The sequence below is a fragment of the Poecilia reticulata genome, chromosome 1, assembly GCF_904066995.2.
Source record: "Poecilia reticulata chromosome 1, P_reticulata-male-v2, whole genome shotgun sequence".
Lineage (NCBI taxonomy): Eukaryota > Metazoa > Chordata > Actinopteri > Cyprinodontiformes > Poeciliidae > Poecilia > Poecilia reticulata.
In genome coordinates, this window is record NC_088830.1 from 26,186,046 (window position 1) to 26,207,941 (window position 21,896).

The following is a 21,896-nucleotide window of genomic DNA, read 5'->3' on the forward strand; positions in this document are numbered from 1 at the left end:
TCTTTGGTGTCAAAAGTTGAAGTACTTGATACTTGGTAGCGTGAAGTTTTGCTGCTCACTCTGTTGCTCTGTTGTTTCAGATTTAAAGTCGTGATCTAGATGGACATTACAGACAGGTTGTCCTTCACAGTGGTTCATGTGGATTCATGTTGTTCCTTCCTTCCTTCTCGCCCCTCTCCCCCACTCGGTCTCAGCGTTGCTGCAGCCAAATCCTCCCCCGTCTCTCTCCTCTGGCTTCCTGTCAGTCCAACTGGTTCTGGTGTTGGATCTTTGGGTTGTCCAGATCGTCCCTCAGGAAATGTCCATGTTGTCCACAGATGAAACAAGCATCAACAGTTCAGAATCGTCTTCTCTCACAGCTCTGAAGCATGTTTAGCTTTTCTTCCTCTACGTTGATACTGGTCAGCAGACCAGCGGAGGTTGTTAAAGCTCAGTCTCACACAGTTTTCAGTCCAAATGCCCAACAGGAGACTGACAGTTGTCCCCTGGAGGTCTTTTCTGTCTTCTTGATCCTCCAGATCTTCTTGATCATTTTCATCGGCTGGTTTTGTAGGAGGGACATCATCTGGTCCATGGGAGGACAGGTTTGAGGAGTTGAGGTCAGAGGTCAGATGCACCACGCGAGGCTCAGACAGAGGGAAAGAGAAAAAGCAAATAGAAATCAATTAGGGTTTGTTTTGCCATTTTTCTTGTTTTCTATACATATATATTTATGAATCTTATTTAAACTTTTTATGTGATCATATAGTTTTAGTCATTTATTATCCATCCAGTATTATGGCTCCTTTTTGTAGAACAGTTTGTCAGAGAGACCTGAGGGCTAATTGTTCGTACAGCCCTAGTGTGAGGATCTGATTTCCCCTGTGCCGTCTTGATTGTTCCCAGATGTCTAGTCTCCCTAATTACCCTCTGTCTATTTAAGCCCACCTGTTGTCCTGGCTCTGCCTCTTAATCCTCTAAGAGGGGCCTTTATTTCCAAAAAGGTTTGGTTCCCCCAATTTAGAAAATTCAAGGAATCACCTGCCTTATTTACCTTCCCTATGACTCGTGTTTAGTCAGAATGCTGGATTTGGGGTGGAGCCCTCCATGCATGGTCAGTAGTTTCAGAGTGTCTTAACATCGGTGGTCTTCATCTCCTCCTTTGGCCAGCTGATTATTCCTGCAGGGTCTCTGATTACTGGTAACTCATAGCTGTTTATCGCACGTATGTTGTTCTTGCCATTGAGCTGGCTTCTCAGGACTTGCCTTATTCGTTGGAGGTATTATTTGGCTGTGGCTCCTTTCCTTGTGACCTCATCGAGGTTGCCATTTGCTTGTGGTATTCCCAGGTAATTGTAACTGTCCTCAATGTCTGCTGTTGTTCCTTCTGGGAGTGAGACCCCTTCTGTGTGGATGACCTTCCCTCTCTTTGTAATCATCCGCCACACTTCTCTAGTCCGAATGACATCCCAATGTCAGTGCTGCAGATCCTGGTGGTGCGGATCAGTGAGTCGATGTCTCGCTCGCTCTTGGCGTACAGCTTGATGCCATCCATGGAGAGGAGGAGACTTTTGGTGGCTGCATTCTTGAGTCAGTATCCGTGGCCAGTCTGGTTGAAGTTTGGAGCCATCCCGTTCTTCCAAACAGATCACTGTTTGGAAGTGATCTGTTTGGAAGAGGGGTTTTCAGAGGGGTTTTCCTCCCCCATTGCTCCTTCCCACCTGCCTCACCTTTCTGATAACATTTTAAAACTTAGAAATCTGACTTGTTATCAAATTTCTGGGCCTCGTCAGAGAACTTGGGAACAGGAAATTTAACAAGGCAAGTGACATCAGATCTGAACCTGTCCGAATGTCAGATGATACATAGGGTGCTCACAGAGAGGAACATTTGAAGTCTGCTTTTAAAGCGGGTGTTTCTGTTTTTTACTAGAATTCCTTTAACTCAAGAATTAAAACCAGTTCTAGGAGTTTAAGATAAATGGTGTTTTTTTCTCATTTCTGCCTTTGCAATGATTCTGCTTAAACATCTCTTCCTGTAAATACTTCTGTCTTTGTTCTGTAGCCTATACTTGGTTTCACAAAACATTAGGCAATATAAAGATCAAATAATGGTAATATTAGCCTAAATGCAGCCAGTGGCATGTGGGCTATAACTAGCATGTCGTCTTACATTGACTTCCTCCATTCAGTGTGCTAAACAAGACTAAAGACTAAATTAATAAGTAGTTTCTAAAACAAAAGCTCTTTCGAAATAACGCTTATCTGATTAGATACAAGATATTTACCGTTGGCAAATTTCGCAAAAGTACAAATCTGAAGTTCACTTCGTGGCACTTGGTTACCAGTAAACACACTCGTCTCTTAGCAACAGATTAGCAACAAAAATTGTTATTGTTCAAAAAACAGGATTTCTTCTGCTCTCTCAGATGTTTACTTTATGGAACTTTGTGGAACTTGGTTACCAGAAAACGCGATCATCTCTTAGCAACAGATTAACAGCGTAGCAACAAATATATATATATATATAAAAATATATAAATATATATATTGAAATATATATATATATATATATATATATATTTTTTTTTCATAGTACCCCGAAGAATTTAAAATTACTTTCACCCCTGGTTACCACATGTTAACAACAGATTAAACAGTTTTAACTGCTGATAAAAGTGACAGGACACACAGATATGGGAAGTGTGGAAGCTCCTACTGTATCAAATTGACTGAGGAATAACAGAATTAGCCATTCTAAGGTAAAAACCCTGCGCATACAGCGTTCATGCGTTTTTTTCATCAAGATGGCTTCCCACGCCCCCACTGCAATGGCACGGTGCCTCCATTAGGGGGCGCGCCCCACAGTTTGGGAACCTCTGGCTCAATGCAATTGTGGTAATCTGAAAAATTAGCTAATTCGGACTGTATTTAACTCAAAAGAAGCATAGAGAAAACATTTCTGCCATGTGAATCTGTATTAAGAGGGAGGCAACTTTCTAACTATATAATATTTTTACTCTAGTATTTTTTATACTGGATGGAAAATGATATAAGATCAAATCGCTGATGCTTAAATTATTAATTAAAACAACTTTAATTACTGTGACATTTAGGAATTAGGAATAATTTTAGTAATTATAACTGACCTAAAAGTGGAGTTTTGTCTGATTTAACAGCAGACTGAGGAAAAAAGGGTGCATGCGCCTTTTTATTCAGTGTTTTTTCCCTTCCCTTATTTTTCCCCTTACACTTACACGGCGAACCCATCGCTTCAAAAAAAATAAAATGGTCAAATTTTAGTATCAAAAATATTAAGTATTTATTTCTCTGAATTTGAAATTTTAGTGGAAATCTTATTCAATGTAACCATTTCAAAGTCATTTAGAAAATAAAAAGAAAAAAGAGATATCCACAGTAAATAAAGTCTTCACTGATTTATTAGCATGTGCTTCTTTCTTCGTGTCATTTACATGTTAGAAAAATAATGACGGTGAAAAGCGCCAACTCAGAACTCAAACGTCATCTTAATGTTACATTTAGCAGCTAAACCTGATGAAACCTCACAGAGGTTTTCTACTGTCCAGAGAGTTCCTGGTGAATGCTTCGGTACCGCAGCAGCTCCGCTTCGGAAACAGAAGGCCTAAAGTTTTTCAGAGCAGAAGAGAAATCCTCTGCACAGAGGAGGACAGGAGAGTCCTCTGAATCCAGACCTGGAGGACAGAATGGCCAGATTACAGATTATTAGGGATTAACTGCTGATGTTGACCAACAAAAGGCGGGCCGAGGAAAAGAAAATGTGGACATGAGAAAGTAAAGAAACCAATAAAATACATAAATAATTCCATAATAAACCTGGAGTGTTGTTGGTGTACCTCTTAATTGAAAAAAATGCCATGAAAGACTGGATTACAGAACATTTTAAAGCCATTTCTTTGTTCTTACCGTCGTTGATCTGTTGGATTTTTCTCTTGATGGCCGCCGTCATGGCGTCTGAGCACAGAGCGTACAGATCGGCGCCGCTCATGCGAGTCGGGCAGCGATCCACCACATCCTGCAGATTCACGGCCGGATCTAACTGGAACCTAAAAACAGTGAAGACATTTTAACTCAAACTGGGAATCTGTTTTTTTTTTTTTTTTTTTAGCTTAAAGCATCAAAAATAACACCAATACAAAGTTGTGTTGTAGAGAAATTACTGTACAATGATAATAAATCTCATAAAAAATAAAAAGGAGTACATACCCCCCCCCAAAACATATTGAAAGGACATTTCTGAGTTTAAAAAGTTGAAAATTTGATTGAAAAAAAAACTAACATTTTTTGACTGATTTCAGAATCTTTTTAGAAAAAAATGAAAATTTTGGAGTTTCCAGAAACTCAAAATGTTTCAGTGGAAATTTGCTCCTTTTTTTCTTCTTTTTTATCTCCGATGGCCCTAATCATACCGCACAGATAAGTTGATGTTGCGGATAAAGACATTTTATTTTCCTCTTGCCTCCAGAGGACGGTTCTTACTTTCTGAGGATGGCCTGGAGAACCTGCAGCTGGGAGGCCCGGTCCTCATTGATCCCAACATACACCAGCTTATCGAACCTGCAGAGTCCAAGAGAAGCTCATACTTCATCTCTGCTGAAAAAAACTATTCACACCCTTGGATGTTTTGCCCTTTTATTGCTTTGACAAAAAAAACAGTTATGATCAACAAAATGTGGAAGTTTTGATAAAAAAAACAAAAAAATCACCTCAATGTCAGTCAGCTGAATTAGCATTAGCAACATCCACATTTTTACACACAAGTGCTTTTATCTTAAATGCAAACTCAGTTTTAGTTGAATTACTGCTCTGAATATTGTTTTTTTTTTTAAGCAAAATGTCTTTTTTTGAGTGCATATTCCAGTTAGCGACTAATCGATTGCTGAATTAGTTAACGATTGTTTCAATAACTGATTAATCAGTTAATCTCAATATGTTTTGTCATTGTAAACATTATTTGCTTATTTCTAACCTTCCGGGTCTGAGCAGCGACTGGTCCAGCAGATCCGGACGGTTTGTGGCTCCGATCACAAAAACTCCAGCAGACGACTGCAGCGAGTCCAGTTCAGCCAGCAGCTGAGACACAACTCTGACCAGAGGACAGAAGAGCAGATTTATTTACGTCATGAAGCAGAACGCCGGAAAGTTTTCCGACTGAAGTCAAAGGTCAACGCTTACCTGTCCATCACTCCTCCAGAGTCTCCACTGCGCCCCCTGTTGGGCGCCAGAGAGTCCAGCTCGTCAAAGAAGACGACACAGGGAACAGCCGAGCGCGCTTTGTGGAACACTGAACACAAACAAAACATTAAAAACACCAAAGGATGAAAACTCAAGATCACATAAAACAGCAAAAACAGTGACTAAGAGTTAAATATATTTATAATCCAGACAGACAACTTAGAAGTCTTTAAAATGTGAAACGAATAAATGCAAAGCAGATAAATCATTTCAAAACATTTGGATATAAAAATAGTCTTTGGGCCTGACAATGTTTCCTGGATTGTTTCTCTCATTGAGAAAAGATATGCAGCACAACAAAGTGTGCTGTGTATCTTTCTGGACAATCGGCAGTAAGGCAGCCATTTGGTTGTTTTTATTTTATAGGTAAGACACATAAAACAACTGAAATGGAAGATAAGAAAGTATTTCTTCCTTCTAGACAAATAATCCCTTTAACCATCAAGATCTTCCAAGCTAAATGTCTAAATGTAATTTAGTTGGTAAGGACAATGCACACTAATGAACATTTTTGCAAATACAGCAGAGTTACACAAAACTCTGTTGTCGTTCCTGGATAATAAATTATTTGTCTTGAAAAAATAAACAAAGATTAAAATGACAGAACTATACAAATTTCGTCAATAAATACAAAAAATACAGTCATGATTAGATCAAATGATGAGATTAGGTCTGCCATGATGATCCATTTTGCTGGACGATAAATTGTCCCAGAAGTCATTGCAGTGAACAATAATATTGCCGTTTTGAGACAATTTTCAAGTAATATCATGGTAATAATGGCAAAATAATGCAAAAACATTCTAAAAGATCAATTAACTTCAAATCTTAATGAACGTTTAACCTTGGAATTGGATAACATTTTAAATATTCAAAATAAATAAACAATAAAACAAATAAAATGAAATATAAAGTCTCTGTAAACTAAATTGTTCTTTAAAAGACGACTAACTGAGACCAGACCAGTAGAAAGAGAAAAAAGAGAAAAACAAATCAAATCAAATAGAAATTAATTTTAAATAACTGATTTAATCGACAGGAACAGATGAGACACAAACCTTCTCGGATGTTTTCTTCACTCTGACCCACATACATGTTGATGAGCTCTGGACCTTTGACACTGAAACAGAAAAGAACCGCAGCTTTAGGAACAATCAAACAGCATTTAAAGAAATAAAAAGAGGAAGTCCACACCTGGTTCGTGAGGTAAACCCACCTGAGGAAGGTCATGGAGCACTCGGTGGCCACAGCCTTGGCCAGCAGGGTCTTCCCCGTCCCGGGCGGTCCGTACAGCAGGACTCCGGTTCGGTTCAGGCCCAAAGACAGGAGCTCGGGACGCTGCAGAGGAAGCTGCACGGTGTCCAGGATTTCCCTCTTCACATGCTCCAGCCCGCCAACGTCCTCCCAGCACACGTTGGGGATCTGTCCGTTCAGAGTTACAAACAGCCGACATGAATAAAATGATTATACAGTCCGTGTCACATTCAGCTCATTTTGGGCCAAATCAAAAATCTGAACGTTCTTAAAGGGGCGGTTGTGCCAGAATGTATAAAACAATTAAACTGTTGAAATATCAATACATGGCTGTTCCTCCAGGATTTTAGGATTGATTTGTGTTTTTGTAATCAAAATTACAGATTTTGTGGTGCCAACTTCGAAATGTTTAAAAGGAATTTTTACGATATTTGCGCTAATGATTGATGTTAAGTGTGACTTTTTGTTACTCGTCGCATCAGTTACGGATTACAACTTGGCATCAAGTAAGGCTGAGGCTGGAGTCACTTAAAACGCAATATTTTGAGAAAATTTGCAGTAAAGTCAGAAAAGAATGTGGAGATTTGTTGATTTTGTATGAATTTTACAGATTTGTGGAAAAGCTGGAGGGACTTAAAGCTCAGCGGGCTCCAGAATAACGAGGACGGCTCTGCTGGGCCAGACGGCGTCACCTTTGGGGCTCCGATGGCTTTAGACTGGGCGCTTTGCAGCGTCTCCAGGGCGCTGCAGAAGTCCTGGTTCATGATGGTCACTCCGCTGGAGCACAAGTCCTCCTGCAGCTGGCCACCGCTGTGGAAACAACAAACCTTTGAACAGCGTCCAACTAAATCAGATAAAATCTATGATCTTTAATCTGCCAATGAAAATGCATTATTCAGAGGTTTGGACATTTTCTGTTTCTCAGAAACCATCAGTGACTTTATGTCATCAAGACTTGAAAGGCCGTAATTCATTCTATTTGCTCAAATGTTACAAATTCTCCGTACTTTACATCTTTCATCTACATTTCATGAATAATTTTAGGTTTCTGTCACATTTTAAAGGCAATTTTTTCCCCCTACATCCATTCATGTCTAGTCAAATATCTAAACAGAAACTGATGTTAATTTAATCTTTAAAATCACTGAATAAATTTAAATATTTGGTGATTTCAGGGAGTCCTTTTAATTTCATCATTTTATTATAAATCTATTATATGCACCTATGTTTGCACTGTAAACATCAATGTAATTACATTTACTTGATTAAATTTGTTTTATTTTCAATGAATTATTTCCAGTTTTAAAAAATTAATGACAATTATATTAAGTTATTCATTTATTGCAATTAAGGCACTTTTCACCATTTATATGCCTGTGATAATGCTTGGATTTGTCCAAGTTATTTTACATAATTCATTATCATTTACCTTTAACTGTATGCATAATATGAATATTTGAGTTGCACTCTGATCTATTTTTGGTTATTTCCAGTTTAGTCTCATATCTAGCAACCATAAATATGCATTATGTCATTTATTTTTATCTTGAAAGTAGTAATTCATAAAGTTTTATTTAGTACGCTGCAAAAATTCCCTGATAAAATAAATATTAGCGCCAGCTCTGATTGTAAATGTAGAGATGCTTCTCTTCTGTTTCCAGGAAGGCAATTGTTGCAGTCCGAGTGCATTAGACGCATGGCTTCAGTCTCACCAGATGTGGATCAGCCTCCTGCAGGCAGCTCTTCCAGCTTCAGCCAGCAGAGCGCTCAGATCTCCCAGCACAAAACCCTGAAAAGATGAGAAAATCTAGAGTGAAATCCCTCTTTGCGTTTGGAGCAATCTGACCACTGTGGACCCAGAATTATTAGCCATTTGAAAATCTATGTATAGGTTTTCATTTCCCTACAAACTACAGCTCCCAGCAGCCTCTCTCTCTGCCACAGAAAAGACTTCAATTTACAAAAAATAAAATAAATAAATAAAATAAAAAAGCATAAAGAGAGTTATCTCTCCTTAATTTAGAAATCGAATTAAACCCAAATAATTCATAGGCCAGGTTTAAGACGTAAAGATCAATGCTTACTGCGGTTAGCTTGGACAGTCGCTCCAGGTTGGCGTCTCTCCCCAGACTAAGCTCTCGACTCAGACCTACCAACATGGTGAGCCGCTGCTCCTCTGTGGGGCTCTCCATCGCCACCTGGTGGACAAATGCCCCCATGACGCCGGTGGAGAGATCCCGAGCTCTGCAAACCGTGGCCACGACTACCACACTGACACAGAAACACAGAGACAACAACACATTACCTCTGTCCATCCTGAACTCTGGCTGCATCACTGCAAAAGATAATTTGTAGAAAAGGATGCAGCTAAAAAAATTGGAGGTTTATTGCAATCAAAAGTCAATTAGTGTTTATAGTCCACATTGTGCTTATCTATCACATCAAATCACAATAAAACACAATGAAGTCTGTGGTTGTAACAATCAACATTTGTACAGATTCAATGGATATAGTAGGGCTGGACGATATGGATGAAAAATGTATCACGATATAAGTGTCGACATTGATAATTATTGATTAGATTTTTGTTTTAAATATCTTTAATGCTACCTTTTTGGTTTTATCCAGTTTTCAAACTTTGTTGTTATGAGGCACAGAGGTGAAACCTTGAACTGCTGCTGTGCAAGTTGCTCAACAGATTGTTGCTAGGTAACCAAAGAATGACTGAGTTGCTAGGCAACCAAAGAGTGAGTGAGTTATAAGCTGTGTCTGAATTCAGGGTCTGCATCCTTCGAAGGACTGGTCTACGTAGGACGGGTCCTTCGAAAGCCGGGAATAAACTAAGACCGGAAGAAAAATATCTGTGGACTCGGACAGGTCTAGCCTTCACCAACTGTCCCCGCCCCCACCTCAGCGTAACTCATGTTGCCTAGCAACCGTGACAGCATGAAGTAGAGAGCGGAGGGGAAATACAAACAAACAACGAAGCCGAAGTTTGTTTTTCAGTCATGTATTACTGATTTCTATATTATTCTTCACCTTTTATAGTAAAGGATGCTGCATAGTAAAAAGGAAATTTCTTAATTTGATTCTAAAATGTTCAAATGTGTACTGCACTTTTCTACAAGAAATACAAATTATTCACATCGCAGATAGGACATTACGGTTAAATAAACCTATTATGTTTGAAGGCTTAACTTTAATTAATCAATCAAACCGATGTGCTCTGCTTTGAAATGGGCGACGTTATAAACCGAACATTTTTCAACCAGATCTGTCTGATTAATATCGGTGTTTAACTCCCACTCATTGGGGAAACTACTAGGAGTTTTTATAACAATATGCCAGGAGTTAGGCGTTTTATCTCGGTGTACCGAACCCGGAGCGCCCGGCCAGCTGACAGCTGGCGGGGGGGAGCTGGCTGTTAACGCAGCGGTAGCAGACAGGACCGAAAATGTCAGAGCAATATTGCAATTAGGTGATGTTTTGATGAACCGAGCAGATATTTAAGATTTACACACTTACATTCTCACCTAAAAACGTTATACCAAATCACGTTGTGTCATTTAAAGTGTTATGTAGCTAAATAATTTGTCGCTATTCACCGCCATTGACGCTCTGCCTGAACGCCCAGTTGGAACCCGCAATGAATTATGGGATATCGTGGGCCGTGAAGGATACACTGGACCCATCCTTCAAATCTGGGGAAAAGAAGGACGCATTTGAAGGATGCATTTGAAGGAGTCTTTGAATTTGGACATGCCTTGTCGCCACGCTATGACGTAATCGGCCTACAAATCCGTCCTTCGAAGGATACAGACCCTGAATTCGGACACAGCTATAGTTGATGCCATCAAACTTTGCTTAGTGAGTAGCTGGAGCTGTTAAAGCCTTTCTCCTCTGCCTACATTTCCCAGAATGCTGTGGGATTCTGGATCAAAGTTCAGTTAAATTATTGATTATTCTATCAGACATATTACCGATGGATACTGATCATGCACCTTTAGCGATATATATTATTGATTTATTGTCCAGCCATACCTACATTTCATCCACTTAAAATGCTATTAGTCTTCTGTAATTTTTTGAAGCACCATAAAAATTTTAATGATCAGATGTTCATACTTATATTATATAATGCTTATATTAAACATATCAATTTGCACGTAATGTAGCAAAGCAATGGTTTCACTTTCTGAGCAGGTTTAATAAAATAAATAAACTTTCTATTGATATTCCAACTTACTGTCATGCACCTGTAGATGATAGTAGACCTCCTGGATGTATTTTTTTTTGTTTTTTTTCTCTTCCAATTAAATCATCATGTTTAAGCCACTGACCTGGCGGGGGCGCTGCCGAGCAGCTGGCACAGAACCGCCTGGACCCGGCCATCATCTTCAGCAGATCCTGGAGTTTTAAGCAGGAGCTGCAGGTTTCTGAGCAGCAGGACGCACGGCTGGAGCGCGTTGGCTCGCTGGAACACCGACGACAGCTTCACTTCTGCAGCTGCAGGAGTGTCTGCACACACAGTCACACAGTTCACCTACACACACACGCACACACAGACACACACATACACAGCAAATGACTTCTTTAAGCAGCAGAACACACCCACGCTACAATTTAGTTTTGCATAAATTCACACAGAAACAAGATATAATTTGTAAAGAGTAAAAACTGACATCAGTAAAAACTATATTTTTAAAAAATATATTTTTCTGTTGACATTTTACATGTTTTTTTATTTCATTTCATTAGAAATAAACACATTTGTTCTCTTTATGTTTCTAATTGTGAGTATATTGAACATTTTCTGAAGAACTGGACAAAAACGTGCAGAGTTGGGCTTGTTACAAGTTATATTTAAAATTACTTTTGAGTATTTTTATTATGTAGTACTTTTTACTTTTATTTGAATAATTTTTTTTATGAAGTATCTCTGCTATTAATTGAGTAAAATTTCTGGATTTTCTACCCACTGAATGAAAAACAAACATGTTTTAACCAAAAATTCACCAGACACAGACACACCTGCAGTTTTGTTAAATATTGATATGTTTTGAATTAAAAATCAAAATTATTTCTTACTACACTACTTCCTCAGCCTTACTTGATGTCAATTTACAGTCCGACATTAATCTGATCAAGTTATTTAAGTTCCTTAAAGAATAAAAAAATATATGTTTGTGTCGAATCTGCTTGTTGTTCTTTTATTCTCATCTTTTTGCAGATGAGAATAAATCTAGAAATAATCCTTGCAATAATTTCCAAGGTAGCCCAACAAAATCTGTAACTTATTTGTAATTTCTGTAAAAACGAATAATGAAATTAGACATTAAACTGCACCTTCAGCAGGTGGAGGTTGAGTCTGCGACTCGCCGCTCTGACCACAGTTATCTTTCCGCTGCCTGCAGGACCGTGGAGGAGGACGGTGCAAGCAGACAGAGACTCTCTATAACCAAACACAACACTAATTAGACTTAATTCCTCCTAAAGAGCTGACAAATACAAAAGTCTTATTACTTACATAGTTCATACACTATTCCCACATTCAAATTCAAGCACCTTTTAAGCATTTTCAAGGTAAACTTTTCTAGCACCACACCTGCAAACAACACAAATGAACTAAAAAAAAAAGGACAGTTTCATTTCAATAATATATGATATAATTTATTACTGTTAATAATGTGTTGTGATTGGGGTCTTTATTATACAGTAAGGACAAAGAAAACTAAAATCTAACAAAAGTTTATGTTTTCATTCAATTTGGTCTCTTACACACAACCCTATAGACCTAACAGGTTTGAGAAAGTTGCAACAAAACTAAAAAAAAGTTTTCCGACACTCAGCAAATAGAAATTTTAAAGGACATAATTCTAACCGACTAACTTCAAACATTCATATTTTTAAATGTCTCGTTTCAACTGTAAATGTTTTCCAAATGTAGGCTTTTAAACAAATGTTAGATTTCACTTTATTACAAAACTGTGTAGTTTGATCATCAAGCACTTTCAAGGATTTAAACAGAAATCAAGCACTTTCAAGGATTTAAACAGAAATCAAGCACTTTCAAGGATTTAAACAGAAATCAAGCACTTTTGACCCTTTGCAACTACATCACTAAATCATTCCAGGCAGGCGCCATGATGGACGTCGGAAGTGAGAGACCGAACTGAGCGACCGAAATGGTTTTCCAAAGTCGTTTTTACCAGTTTATTCTGGTTTCTTCTTGATCCAGTCAAGCAAATCTGTCTATGAATGTAACACACCTGGTTGGGGCTCATAGACGGCGGTATTTCGAAACAGCTAGCTTAGAAACCGACCCGTACCTCCTCCCTCCTGAAGAGTTGATCAAATTACTGACTTTGCCTGAATTCACACCACATGATTTTTATCACGATGTCATAAACAGCGTCTCCCCTTTACACCGGAGCAGCATTAAAAACGTACTAAAGACCGAGATGCTAACCAGTTTTTTTCCATTCTTGCTAGGCTACATGACGGTGCGGAACCGTTTCCATGGTTACCAACGGTTAGATTCGTACCTTCTCCATAATGCGATATTTGATATCTTTCTACTCATACTTACTTATAAAGTATGCGTTAGTCTTCTTACCTTGTAAAAAATGTTCGCTACAAATCCGCGATCCAAGGGCTGACATTTATTATTAACAGCTGCAAGTCGTTATAATTGACAGCAGCTATCCGTCGCCGCTGCATCTTTCCTCATTAAAAGTTAGAAAATAAAACAAGTTAGATTTTTATCCTTCTCTGTTTGACCGCGCAGCATCCTGTGCCCATTTTTAAAGTGAAATCAACTAAACAGAAGCGATATTGGGTTACAGCAGGAGCGCATTGGTTGTTTTGACAAGGCGGAGTAGGCGGAGTTTTTGAGAGCGTGACGTCACGCGCAAAAGGTCAATAAGAGGCAGTGAGGTTACAGCAGGGAAGTAAGTTACCTGTGCTGCAGGTGAGGCAGGATGAGGTCGCTGAGGAGGTCGACGGTCTTGTTGAGGCCAGAAGGAGTCAGGCTGCTCCACAGAGACTCTTCATCCACACAGCAGCAGGGAACAGGGCTGTTGGTGAACGTTCCCTATTAATGCATTTAAAGCATATTCATTACCACTGACACCAAATGAATGATCATTTTCAAAATACAGTTTCAGACTTTGCTTCAATAGGAGGTATAGATGCCAACTAAATGTTTGCAAGGAAAAACACAAAATCTTACCAAATATATTTGGTCTAGTGCAAGTATCAAAATAAGAGAAAGCTACGTCACAAGTAACTTTTCAGCAAAATATAGCAGCTTGTTTTAAGGCAATAATTCCTTTATGTTGATTAAATAGTACTAGTTTCACTGGCAGATTATTTCACTTATAAAATGATAATCCAATGAAACAAGCACTTTTTCAACATTATGGAATTATTGACATAAAATAAGCTCCTGTCTCTTACTGAAAAGTTACTTGTAATTTAATTAAGATATATGCAACAGAAACTAGACCAAAAATACTTGATAAGATTTTGCAGCGTTAGAGAGGAGCATTTTTTCAAATAAAAACATCTTAATCCTAAATTTTAACGTATTTATTAATCAGTTTTTCAATCATTATTATAAAATACCAGTTAAAATCATTTAAGATGTCATTTCCCATACTCATCTTTCTCATTGGCTTCCAGTCACATTTATCAAGCTACTTTGCTCCTCAAGCTAGCAAAGCAAGCGAGAAATAAAAAGTTTAGAAAAGATCAAAGGAACCGACCAGCATTGTTCTCCACAGTGGAGGACAATATAAGAACTCCTGACCAGCTAACGTTAGAAAGTAAGAGGCAGCATACATGCTAAACAAATGTCAAAAATGATTGAACAGTGAATAAAAGTGAGGAAAAAAACATTCTAACAGTCGATGTTTTTTCAACTATCTTGCAGCATTTTCTGTGGGTTTGCTAATGATGGTCATGGAGCCATGATATGGATCATTTCTGTGTTCAGGCGCTAAACAGAAGCAGATGTTCACCATGTAGAGGGAGGTGTGAGCCTCATCAGCCAGAAGAGCTTCTCCTCCTCCGTTAGCAGATGGAAGAACGTTCTGAACTTTAAAGTACAGAACCGGACACCTGGCAGAGGTCAAAGCACAAAGACGATCAGAAAAAGACTTCACTATAGTGGCTGTGTTTCCATCAACAATTTGACATTTGGAAAATAAATTTGCTTAAAGGAAACAACATTTTTGAAAGAAAACACTTTTTTCTTTTTTTTTTGGCTAAAAAGTTTTGGTGCTAGAATGTTTTGGGGATTTTCTTTTGCTTGCATCAAAATTGGATGTTACCACTGGTGCAAACCGCGAAGACAAAAACAACAGGAAGTGGTTGGCGGACCATGTTGCGGCACGGTATTATTGCATGAACAAGCTCATTCATGTGTGATTTTATTTATGTTTCTTATTTAATGCGAACATGCTGATGGTAAAATTGTGTTTTTTCGACATTAGTGGAAGACAAAGTTTTGTGCACGTTTGCAACGGAAAAACAGCTGGTGATTTGTTTGAAGGTGTAACCCAAGTGAAATGTTGAGTTCCATTTTCTGGTTCGCTACTATTGCCCTCCAAAATCTCGCGATAGTTTGATTATATAACTGCAATTCTCGCGAGATTTACTAAGCAGCCAATCATTGCTGAGCGTCTGAGTCACATGTACCACCGTAGCTAATTTGCTGGGTATATTAGCTGGAGTGAAAAGCATGGAGGATTAGAACGGGTTTGGGAGAGCAAAGCTGCAGGAGTCTCCGGTTGTGAGCTGAGGGATAAGGGAAACAAAACCGATTGTATGCCTTATGAACTGCGGAATTGGCCAGGTTCGATGGCGAGCTGAAGAATCAGGTTCAAGAGCCTAAAAGGATTTCACCTGTGGTGTGTTAAGATTTGGTTTCCCCACCAGGCTGGTGGGAGACTTCCTGCAGCCCATGAACAAAACTGTTCCCACTCTGATCTGACTTTTGTCAGTATATGAACTGCAGCAAGTTCATATACTTGCTGCAGTTCAGCAAGTATATGATCCTGTTGATCAGGTGAGTTGATCAACAGGATCAACTCACCTGATCCTGTTGAACCGCCCCAGTTCAGGGGGGGTGTATGAACTGAATAGTGTGGCTTGTTGCTGGAACTGTGGAGCTGATTTGTTTTCTTTTGATTTAATATTTCATTCTTTGTGTATTTCCTTTTATTTTAATATGGCCATTTGAATGTTTCTGGTTTTTTTCCTTATTGCAATGTAAATAATTAATCACTGTGAATACAAGGCACTCACATCTGCAACTTCTAGTCTGTCTACTCCTTCCTGAGTCGTATCTAGACTTCTGAGAGCTAGTCCATTGACCTTGTTGGTCATGATCCATTTTTTAGTTAGAAATATAGTATACTGTTTGCACAGATGCTACAAAAAGGTTGTAATCTATTTGAAGAGAACATGTCAACACAACTTATTACTGCAAAATTGCATCTGACTGAGCTGAATTTACATTAGCTAATATTTGGAACGGAAACATTTGTTCACAATTCCAGAGGTCAGGCGTTTCCTGTGACTCTTGACCAGGTTACCAAACTCTGCAGCCGTGACTTTGATGCAGATCTGGATTTCCTCCAGATCTTTTAAGTTTCAGAGTTGTTGCTAGGCAACACAGTGTTGAAATGTCATTTCTGTACACGAGTTTTACATCTTGAGCTTCATAATGGCCCACAATTACATTTATTGTATCGTATATTGTGAAAAATTTCTTAAGAATTTTGGTTGTTGTCTCAATAAATGTAAATTAATGGTGCGTTATTATTATTACTGTAAATTTTATTTTTACCATTTTCTCCACTGTTCATCAAAATACACCACTAAATTCAAAAATATGATTAAATGTAGTTACTTTGTGCAGCTTAGTGATATAAATCACATTTCTTTAAGTGAGTTCTTTAACTTTACAAGAACAATATTTGTGTTTGTGGGGCAATGAATGCTTTGAGATGCAATCATAGGCATACAGTTACATAATAATTGTTTTTTTCAGTCATCGTTTTTATTGTTATCATAATAGTACCATAAAATATTGTGATAAAAGTCCAGGTGGAATCTGTTATGTGTGTTTTGTGAACTTGAGGTCAGATTTAACTGAATGAACCTGGTAAAGACCTGATAGCTTTATATTTTTTGTCTGAGTGTGTGTTTTTTTTCCTCTCTTTTTTGCCATAATTGTAAGCATGCAGACCGGTGCGCTGTACCTGCGAATCCCCTCTGCATTGTTTTCCAGCAGGTCTGGATGGTTTCTAGCAGGAACTGTCAGGATGTCTCCCTGTGAAATCACGCTGTGAAACGTCACAACAAACTGTTTAGAGGAAAGAAACAGCGTATGGCAGAGAACTTTCTGCTTCACAGTGAAGTCGTTTCTGTTGAAAATGCCTTCCTGCTTCTTTCCCGTACAGTTAATCAGATTACATTAAGCGGAGGCGTTTGGACTGGCAGACCTGCAGTAACCCACCGTGGAGTGGCGAAATGCTCGGCCAGCAGGTTGTCGGGGAAGCTGAGGTTGCTGTGCTGCGGAGAGCTGACCGGCTGGATGTGAAGCTCGGTGGCAAACGGCAGAGAAGCTGAGCGGCAGTAACTGTCAGAGCGCTGCCGGAGATCTTCAAGAGCCGATTTCCACCTCTGATGCAACAGAGCAAAGAGCAGCTCATCAAACAAAGATCTGAATGAGACACGACTGAATGTTTAGTCAGGGTATCTGCATAATGGCCTTAAGACTTTTTAAAACCGCTATTAATCAAATTTAAGATCTGAATCACGATATAAATATACATGAGAAAATAGCATGTTTTATAGCTTTCAAAGTGTTTTGCCTTTGTATGGATTAGTAACAGAAGTGTGCTAGTGACGAATTTATATTTACTGATGATTGATGCAAAAAAAAGCAAGCTTGCTAGCTAGCGAGTGTTTATTAGCAGCTAGTTAGCGGTAGCCTCACAGAATGTAATAATAATGTATGTGTGTGACTCAAACTTTTGCCTAAGAATGTGCCACGAAAATATAAAATGTACAACAAAATTTAAGAGCTGTGGTTAATGTATTTAAGGCCAGTTTATTCTTTTTTATTAATTTTAGACATTTTAAGGACACACAAACATAATTTTATTTTATTTTTTTCAATCCCTGAATTATTTTTATCTATTCAGTCACAGCTGATGAGGTCCCCAAAGTCTACTGTCCTGTCAACTTTTAGGTCCAACCCACCTGAATTAAATCACTTAATTACCTCCTTAGTAAGCAGTCAAGTTCTCCAGAGTCCTGCTAAGGATTTCAATATTTGGCTCCAGTGTGTTGAAGTTGAGAAACTCCTGGTGTATGATGTTTCTCTTTACCACACTGGGATCTTGTTATTTAAAAGTTCAAATTGGGTCTTTCTGGACATAACAGCAATTTTCTGAAGTTAATATCTTATGGTTTTACTCACAACCACCGCTCCCGTTTCTGCCAGTTATATTTTGTTGTGCTGTTTTTAAGATTTCTGTCTTGACGCAATGATTTTACCTTTTTATTTTAAACACCACAGTTTTTTGTGTCTTTGGATCAAATTTCATACTTGGCTGATTATTTAGCTTGTTGAAGAAGCTCCAGGAACATTTACACTGCTTATGCTGACAACTCTTTGGCTGCTGCAGCTGCAGTTTTTTAATGCTAAAACAAAAGTGGAGCTTTTCTGTCACTGTTAAACATGGCGTCCTTCATCTTCTGTAAACGGTGTGCTGTTATGTGACGTCAACATTATTCTTCTGCGCATTCGGTGCTTTGGGAACGTAAACCGTTCAGGCCGAAGTCTCGTTGTGGTCGGGGTTAATTATTAGCATGAATGACCACATAAGAAACGTTTGCTTTCAGAATTAAGACATGCAGTGTGAACGTATCCTTACTGAGCAGCTTAAAGTGTGTTTTAAATGTACTGCAGCACCTTCATCCTCAGCGTGCAGCTCTTCACGGGAAGCGTTTCTCCTTCAGTCATGTTGAACCACAGAGTCGCTGAGATGAAACCTACATCGTCGTGGATCATCAGTTCTGGACTCAGATCCACCACTACTGCAGAGACCTGGCGCTCTCTGCAGGGGGAGCTCTGACATCGACCTCTTCCCCCGGCCCTCTGCCACCCCCCACAGGCCTGGACAACCTCACCCACTCATGGTTGAACAACCCCAGCCTCCGAAGCAGGTACTTGCTCAGGAACACACAGTTGTCTGTGTCCACAAATGATCCTTGCTGGCCTTTGACCCTGCACCATCGGTGAGTGTCCACCACGCGCACGTCTAACCTGCACTCCAGGGCCTGCAGGACGTCTGGCAGCTCAGAGCCAAGACTACTCCAGCTGTCCAGGAGAGACCGAGACCCGCCAAGGCTGTCAGCGTAATGAGCAAAGTCTGACACGCTCAGTCCGAGAGATCTGCAGGGCAACGACGGGCCTGGAGGGTCTGCGCAGTCCCAGTAGTCGGTCAGGACCAGAGAGGTGTTGGCCGTGATCCTCCCCTGATTCACTGGACTGCATTCCAGCACCAGGAGCTCCAGGAGGCGCTGTTGCACCTTGCAAAACACAGAAAGCAGGAAATACTTCAGATGAGTGAAACACTGCAATATGGTTTACCAATACAATGGCATATTAGGGCAGTTGCAAACATAAAAGGAGTAAATTTCTACCAAAATGTTCCCCAGAAACATTGAGATTAATCTCAGAATTTTCGTTTTCTAGAAAATGTCTGAGATTAATCTCAACATTTCTGGATTTTTAAATTTAGTCCCAGAAACATTCTGTGCTTGTTAAGTCGAACATTTTTGACTTTTGTAAACTTTGAGTTTCAAAAGTCAAAAATCTTACATTTTGGTACTCAGAAAGTTTCATGTTTTTTCTAGAAAATGTCTTAGATTAACCTCAAAATTTCAAGATTTTTTTGTAGCAAATTTTTTGACTTATGGAGTTAAAAAATGTTCACGTTTTTTATAGAAAATTTCTGAGCTTAATCTCAATTTTCACATTTTTTGGCAGAAACGAGAGAATTTTCAGAAATTCCCTAAATTTGTTAGGGCCAATGCATTTATCTGCTGTCGTACATTTCACACAAACACCACATTCTGTCACTTTACAACCAGAAATTGTGTATTTTACTCCAGCTACATGTGTTAGATAAACACTATTGCATAACAGAAGATGATCCTGGAAACAGTGAATACAATGGCGCTTAATGAATAATAAAAAGGATATCATGGAGGAAATAAATTTAACTTTACGAGGATAAATGCTACAGACTAAAGATTGCATGGATGAATAAAGGAGCCTAAATACAAATGTAGGTCACATTTATTAAAGTCTTAAAAATGTAATGTCATTCATTGTTTTTCTTCCACTTCAACATGATGCGGTATTTTGTGTTTGGCCCATCACAGGAGACCCTATAAAACACCGAAGTTTTGCATTTGTAACTTGGGGAATGAATGAAGGTGTGGATGTTTGTGAAAAAGCCCGTAGGTCCAAACAGTTTTCCCCAACTTTTCTGACTTTACATTTAGGTTAAAACCCTCACCAAGAGGAAAAACAAACTTATGTCAGTCGTTATTAGGCCAACAACATGAATATAAATGTGCTAAAGTTGTTTTCTTTTGGGTTATTTAGCTAAGTAATGATCAATTCAGAGTCTCACCTGCCCCTTGTCGTCTCCAAACAGCGGATGATGGGGCAAGAGAAGCGGGTCTCCTTGACGGGCCAGCGGCTCCTGGCCCAAGTGACAGAGCTCCAGCAGGCCACCGGTGAACTGCTCCCCTCCAGCCCAGCGGAGGCTCTGCCTGCTGCGGGCTCCGAGCACCACCCTGTCCAGACTGACCGGCTCCAGAGGCCTGACAGTTCCGGCGCATGAACACCGCTTGATCCGATAGTGGTTTAGGAAATACTGGCTGGCGAAGAAGCGGACACGTAGTCCGGAGTCGCTGTCGGCAGTTAGGCAGCTTCTGCCCCCGGCGCTGCTAATCTCCTCCATGGTGGTCGGGTGAACTTGCAGTAAAATGCCCGTCCTGTCACAGAGCTGAGGCCGGTTCGGGGTGAAGAGGACGATCGGCTGGTTGGTGTCATATTGGAAAACAGATTCCAGGTCAGGTTCCAGGGCCAGAACATCCAGAGGACTAATGTGTTCGGGAAAATTCTCCAAACAACTCAACTGAACCTGCGCCGCCATGTTGGACTTTCCTCACCGCTTAATAGTTGCCTACATGTGTCGGTAGCGCCACCTAGTGGACCGGAAGGGGAACACCACGCGAAAATGTATGCAGGTAGGACCATAGAGTTTGTTGGGGAAAAAATTGAAACGAATAAAAAAAAATTCAAACAAAAAAATAATTTTGAAAAGAGAAAAAAAGATTTCAATAATAAATTTATTGTGCAACCGAAAAATGTTATTTTCATTTATTCTAATCTTCGCTTCTGTTAAGTCAATTCTGAAAATAGGTGAATTTATGTCAAAAGAAATTTGGGTAATAGTCTGTTTAAAAAATAAAAACTTTTGAAGTTTGAAACTGAAAAGTAATTTTGAAACAGAAAAAATAAAATCTGAAAAAAAGTATTTTGAAACTGAAGAAAACATTTTATTTATTTGTGTCAAGTAATTTTTAAAACTTGAATGCATCAGGATTAAACACAAACATTAACAGAATCTCATGAAGATATTTGTGATGTACTTTTTGTGGGACAAGAGTTGTTGGTCCAACTATTGCCACTTCTCATTGCAAAGTCAATTAATATTAAAGATTCATCTAACTCATTATTGTGGTTCACAGTTGAGAATGGACCTGTCAAAACATTTTGCTGGATAATAAATTGTCCCAGAAGTCATTATGATAAATAACATTGTTGTTTTGAGAACATTTTCAAGTAACATAATGATAATAGCATTATAATGTAAGAACACTAAGTTATAATAAACATTTAACAAAGGAAATGTTAAATGTTTATTAAATTCTTCTCATGATGAATTTATCCCAAATTAATAAACACAAGAGAAACAATTACAATTAATTATGAAGTCTCTAAACAAAACTGTCCTTTAGAAAAAGAGCTAGTTGAGACCAAAGCACCAGACTGAAGACTTTTGTCATCCAGTTTTTAGTAGAAATCATGATATATCACGCAAATGGAAATGATCAAGCTTGTTTTAATTTATCATACAATTAATTGATTTATTGCTTATTGTGACAGGCATGTCTTACCCAAAATTCACGTTTGAGTCAATTATCTGGTTGCAATTTTGAAATATTTTAAAAAATATATACAAGATCTACTTTATTTATCCCAGAATTGGGAACGACAATATAGTTAATAAC

General features: G+C 38.8%; 1 protein-coding gene across 1 annotated transcript; it reads right to left on the reverse strand.

Moving 5' to 3' along the window:
- Nucleotides 1-3,400: 3,400 nt before the first annotated feature.
- pex6 (peroxisomal biogenesis factor 6) lies at nt 3,401-20,803 on the reverse strand. The gene is given in 19 exon segments (XM_008417477.2): nt 3,401-3,691; nt 3,924-4,063; nt 4,497-4,574; nt 4,987-5,103; nt 5,193-5,301; nt 6,311-6,372; nt 6,469-6,674; nt 7,199-7,316; nt 8,219-8,295; nt 8,591-8,777; nt 10,847-11,049; nt 11,853-11,958; nt 13,466-13,599; nt 14,528-14,627; nt 16,775-16,858; nt 17,032-17,198; nt 18,496-18,650; nt 18,653-19,115; nt 20,228-20,803. Coding segments are annotated over 19 exon segments (3,171 nt in total). The 5' UTR covers nt 20,756-20,803; the 3' UTR covers nt 3,401-3,554.
- Nucleotides 20,804-21,896: the final 1,093 nt, after the last annotated feature.